General features: G+C 43.7%; 1 protein-coding gene across 3 annotated transcripts in view; it reads right to left on the reverse strand.

The window, feature by feature from the left end:
* The window catches only part of HKDC1 (hexokinase domain containing 1), a 78,051-nt gene that overhangs the window by 25,942 nt on the left and 46,384 nt on the right, over positions 1-5,725 (reverse strand). For all 3 annotated transcript variants that reach the window (XM_019507846.1, XM_019507845.1, XM_019507844.1), the window contains 2 exons: positions 4,586-4,681; positions 3,245-3,344 (listed from right to left, as the gene is read on the reverse strand). In XM_019507846.1, coding sequence (XP_019363391.1) covers positions 3,245-3,344; positions 4,586-4,681 — 196 coding nt within the window. The remainder of the gene's footprint in view (positions 1-3,244; positions 3,345-4,585; positions 4,682-5,725) is intronic.

Genomic DNA, 5,725 nt, shown 5'->3' on the forward strand with positions numbered 1-5,725 from the left:
GGGGCTGGTGCTGCCCAGCCTGGGTGGGGTGGGGCGGGGCGTGGGACACAGCAGCGGCTCATTTGGGGGCCTCAGGGAGGGAGAGGTAGCTCCCACCACTTCACGCACCCCAAGAGGGCACAGGGCAGGAGGGGCGTGTGCCCCCACTTCTGCATGGGGCAGGGCAGGGTGGGCTGCCACTGAGGGCTAGGGCTGGGGATGCACCAGGCTCTTCCAGGTGTGTGTGTGGGGGGGGGCCAGGCCAGGGCTGCACTCAGGGTAGGCAGCAGCAACTGGAAGGGGGGCTCTAGTGAATTTTGGGGTGGCTGCAACCCCCCCATAATCTTCCCAGTGCCACCGCCACCCACCCCAAGCGAAGCCCTGGCACAACCCTCCCCATATACTTCAGGAAGAACCCAGCACAGCCTGCAGCGACAGATCACCCTGCCCCACGCAGATCTGGAAGCACGTGCCCCACCTCCCCTGATGCCCTCCGGGGATGTGTACAGTGGTGGGAGCTCTCTCTCCACCCCGCGCCCCCTGGACAAACTGCAGCTCCGTTCTGTGGCCTGCCCCAGCTGTGCAGTGCCTGCCCCAGCCCCACCCCCTTCCTCACTGTGGGGGCCTTGATCTGTCCCCCTACTCCCCTTCCACCACAACAGACCTACCAGTTGCACACAGCTCTCCAAGCTGCTGAGCTGTGCTCCTCGCTGCTTACACACTGCACTGCGGCTACACACATGCACAGGGCATTTATCGGCCATATCAGGTCAGTTTCCAATACAGTCAATTTTATTTATCAGTGCCCATCTGATATTGGACCAAGGTATCGGTGCACCTCTACTAAAAATAGATTTTAAGGATTGGATTCAATATTTTCTTTACGAGAAAAAGTAAGCCCATGTGCTCTCTGTAAGCCCATGTGCACCTGCAACCTGTTAAATAACCTTTCAGTACCAAAGAAAAACCATCAGAAATTAACATAAGGTCCGAGTCATTTAAAGATACTTGTGATATTTTGTACACACGTGTGTGTGTGTGTGTGTGTGTGTGTGTGTGTGTGTGTGTGTGTGTGTGCGCGCGCGCGCGCGCGCGCGAGAGAAACAAAAGACAGGGAAAAAAGGTGAAGCAGATTTGTCATAGGGAGGGTATAGCATTCTTGCTGCCAGAGATAAAAGAATGTTTGCTTTTTCTGGATAAACAACATGGATCTTCTATATCATTGATACAAGAGTTTATTTTGTTGGCCAGAATATTCAAAAGAATTAGATTTCAACATATTGGGTGCATCTAAATGAGCATGCATGTGCAGGGGTGTGCATTTACTGCAGCAAAAGTAGCAGTGGCACATGGGCTTTGCTGTAGGGCAAAATGCCCCACTTTAGGGAAACTGCTGTTTTGCCACCCTTCCCAGCTCCCCACATGCTGGAAGAACCAGGGAGCTAGAAGAGAGGAGACACTGGCCAGCAACCAGAGCATCTCCCAGGAGGACCAAGCCTCTGTGCTTACTGGCACATGCTCCTGAAGCATGCGCCGCACCACTTTTTGGCATGATTTTTTTGCTACCAGAATTTCCCAGAAGCAAGTGCTGGCCCCAAGCAGCAAATCTGCACTATCACAAACCACACGTGCCTGTACAACTGGATCCAGCCATCATCTCCTTCTGGTAACTCTGAGTATAAATCAAGGTGGAAGATGTTTTACAATTATGCACCCATTGCTCCCTCACTGCAGAAATTATATACAATGCCACTTTTCCAAATAGCTAATAAGGAAGGCTATTCAATATATTCCTCATCCAGAGAACTGCAGGTACTCAGTAACTACTAAGGACCAGGCCCTGTGTGCCTTCATGAAAGTTAGGCAAAGATAAATAGAAGTATCTTGCACTCAATAGACAATTATCTGGTATTTGTGATCTGGAACAGTAAAGCTATTTTAACAATCTATGTACAATTCAGCTTCGTAATATTACCTTCTAAATACAGTTTTAAAAATGTACTGCCTCTCTCATTTGGTTATTTCCTGAAGTACGAAGTGTTGGAAATAAATAAGAATTTACTTCAGTTACAATAATTAAAACATATAAATATCAAGTTTGTAGAAATGAAGGCTGCATTTCACTTAAGTTTGCTCTTGAAGAAATTACTGCAATGATAAACTTTTCATTGATATTCACAGCAATGAAGTTAACCCACTGTGACTGCTTTTGAAATACTCACCTTTGGTATCCGAATGTAAATCTATAATAATAGATGGTTTTGTTCTTCATTTATTTATTTATTTTTAAAAGAGCTAAATTCATGCATATCTAAATGGCAGACAAGGTTCTTTGGGTAAATGTGGTATCTTTTATTAGACCAACTAAATAGCTGGAAAACTGTTGTTTGCAAGTTTCAGGCAAACACCCTTTTTCAGGTATGGGAAGAATCTGCTAGTGTTTGTGTGCTCTTCTGGATGGAATAGAAACCAAGATGAAAAATGAAGTCTGTGAAAATGCAAATGGTTGACAGGGAGGATGAGAGGGGATGGGATGGAAGACAATAGGTGCGAGATATGCAGGTGATGTGGGAAGAAGAAATGTTCACTTAGTAATAGAATGTAGCTGCTAAAATGTAGAGAGTTTACCTGAGGTTAATCCAATGGCTGTATTTAGTTCATGATTTTTTTTGTATCCAAGTAGATTTATGAAGTGAAGTTCAGAGGCTCGTCTATGTCCTTAGACTAATGCAGTTATAACCAACACCCTCAATACATATCCAAATGACATTTTAGTATGTAGTGAATTAATTTAAAAAAAAAAAAAAATCAATAGAGAAAGAAGGGAAAACAGAACAAACAAGGAAAGGACAGGCAGGCACTAACCACAAATAAGACACATATTCAGGCAGCAAAGTCTGTGAAGATCCTAAGTGAAATAGCACTTGACAAGTAGCTTTGTTTTTTACAAGTGTAAATCAGATAAACAAAGACAACAGTCATTTAACTGATTTGGGACTAAACTTATCAATCTAGCCTTAAACAAACCACTATTTTTGCATTTGCAATTTTTGCAGATGCAATTAGTGTCACTTAGACATTCAAGTTCCACTTTGCTCCCCAAAAAAGAGGCATCAGTGCTTGAAAATATGGTACGTCTTTCATTTTCTCATTTACCTTTTTGATTTATGAAGTCTGAAATGAACTTCTTTCCACCCAAGATGAGCCCAAACTAAATACACTGTTGCAATTTAAAGCAAAATCTTGTAACTTTAAAAAATATTACCAATTATGACACCAACTTCACAGCGCTGATCATCATATCCACAGGTCATCATTGTTCCCACCGTGTCATTTACCAGTGCCAAAACATCTGCATGAACATCCTAATGGAGTAAAGATAAATGCTTGATAGAAACCATGTTTGAAAACAGCTTTATAATTAAACAACTGTTCAAACAACACTAACTTTGGGCCCAGGTTCAGTGAAGCACTTTCACATATGCTTAATTTTAAACTTAGCTGTGCAAGTTCCTTTCAGATAATCTATTTCATAAATTTATTACTACTATTCAGCATAGTACTTTAGATTAATTTACTTTAATAGGATTTAAGTATTTACTTAATGAGGTTGATCTTTAAGATATCAGTGCTTTATTGAATCAGGGCTAGAAGTTGAATGTTTTGAGCCCTCCCCCTCCCCTCCCCCCCAAATTCATCATTCCTTCACCAACAAATTTTAAAAAAACCGACAAAAGCATAACCTTTTATGACAGCACAAAATATCTGTAGGCAAGATATTAAGAAGCATATTCTGAAAGCCATAGCCACAACATGGAGCACCTTATCCCACAAGTATCCCCATTGAAATCAGGAGAATTTGCAGGTGTAAAAAGCCATTCAACATAAATACACCAGAATCAGGCCCAGAAAGCATTTCTGTCAAAGTTGTGCAGATCCATTTCATAAACTTATTACCATACTCCGAAAGGGGTTACATGACAGAGCTGCCTTTTATAGCAAGAGACCAGACTTGATAATCCAGGAGGTCCCTTCTAGGCCTGTGCACTGCTCTTGCTAATCTTAGCATAGCAGGGATGCATTGAGAAATTAACAAAAAGCAGAGTTTTGCCATGTTAGAAACAGGAAAATATAGTTTTTCTATAAGGATGTCAATATATGGACAGATGCTTTCACATTTTTAAACTAATGTTACTAGGGATGAAGAACATTGAAATGCTTGAGATTTTTTAAATGGAACTACTGAATATCAATAAAAGCATATTAATTTAAGAATGCAAAGAAGAATTTTTCCATTTGAGTTGGTCTAATAAAAGATATCAGATTTACCCAGAGAATCTTGTCTGCTTAATTTAAGAATAACTTTCATTATATTTCATCCCAAATTTTAAAATATAATAAATCATTCTGTGACTAATAACTTCTGCTGGAAGCACTCCAAAGTCCAGCACTAGAAACAAAATATCATTTAAAGATATGTAAAAATATATTAAAATATATAAAAATATTATATGCAGTATTGTATATCCTCCAAAAACAGGGGATCTCTCTCTGAGAGAAGGATTCTGTCAAGATATCCTTAAGCTCTCTTCACTCTAAAGCTTGCCTTATGTTTCCTGAGGGCGTTGCGCAGAGAGCTGACCACATCTGTCCCCTGAACTCCTCGTGCCTTGAAGTGTTTTGTCCAAGAAAGCAGCACACCCTTTAAAAATGTAAGCTAAGTTAAAAAACGAGGCATTTGGATTTTTTAGCAAAAAATTCTACAGTGGCACTGAAAATAGACTATGTGGTATTGTTGGTTTTTGAAGAACTTCACTACCGCTATGCAGTGGGTGAGAGTTTGAGCAGAAGTAATGAACACGGGGGCAGAACATTTCAGCCATCATCAAAATATACTCAATAAGGTCCAGAAATAAGGTCCTTACCCTGTAAATACTTATGCATGTGCTAAGTTCTTATTAACTAGCTTTAATGAGTAGCTGTATTGACCTGAGTTGAATGACTCACATACTCAGTTAAACATACACATACAGTGTTTGCAGGACCAAAGGCCAATACAAGCTGCTACAGGCAGTCCTCAACTTATACAACAAACAGCATCTACAACATTTGTAAACTGACACCCTGTTTCAAGGTTTCCATGCCAGTTTGACCTTTACAACAATCAACACAGCTGTGTCCAGCTGGTAAGTCTGTTGTGGTAGAAGGGAAGGGGGGAGAGAAGGGTGTGAGGGGGTAGATCAAGGCCCACACAGCAAGGGAGGGGTTGGGGTTGGGACTGGGACCCAGGCTGGGGCAAGCAATGCTGCGCGCCACCAGTCCGGGAGTTGCTCATGTGGCAGCTTGTCTGGCAATTCTCGCCACTTCTCCTGCCACCGGTCCAGGGGGCACGGGGGGAGGGGGGGTGCCCCAGGACCTGTGCAGGGTGGGCGGGGCTGGGGCTGCACCAGGCTGCACTCGGGGCAGAAGGCGCTACACCGCCCCCACCACTCGCCAAGCCGGCACAGGGCCAGCGCAAGACTGAGCTGCTGTGCTGCCTCCAGACAAGCAGCGTGCAGCGGTGGGAGCCAGCTCAGCCTTCCCATGCCACCCAGACGAGCAGTGGCAGTGTATGGGGGGGCGTGCCTCCCAAAAAACAAATCGCTGCAGCCCCCGCTCTGCCCTGATCCAGAGGCACATGCCACCCCCCTCCCCCCATGTCCTGTCGCCACTCACCAGTGGCAGACCAATGGGGGGGGGGGGGGGG

Source organism: Gavialis gangeticus, unplaced genomic scaffold (genome assembly GCF_001723915.1).
Source record: "Gavialis gangeticus isolate Ggan-Ray unplaced genomic scaffold, GavGan_comp1, whole genome shotgun sequence".
In the NCBI taxonomy this organism is placed as follows: domain Eukaryota; kingdom Metazoa; phylum Chordata; order Crocodylia; family Gavialidae; genus Gavialis; species Gavialis gangeticus.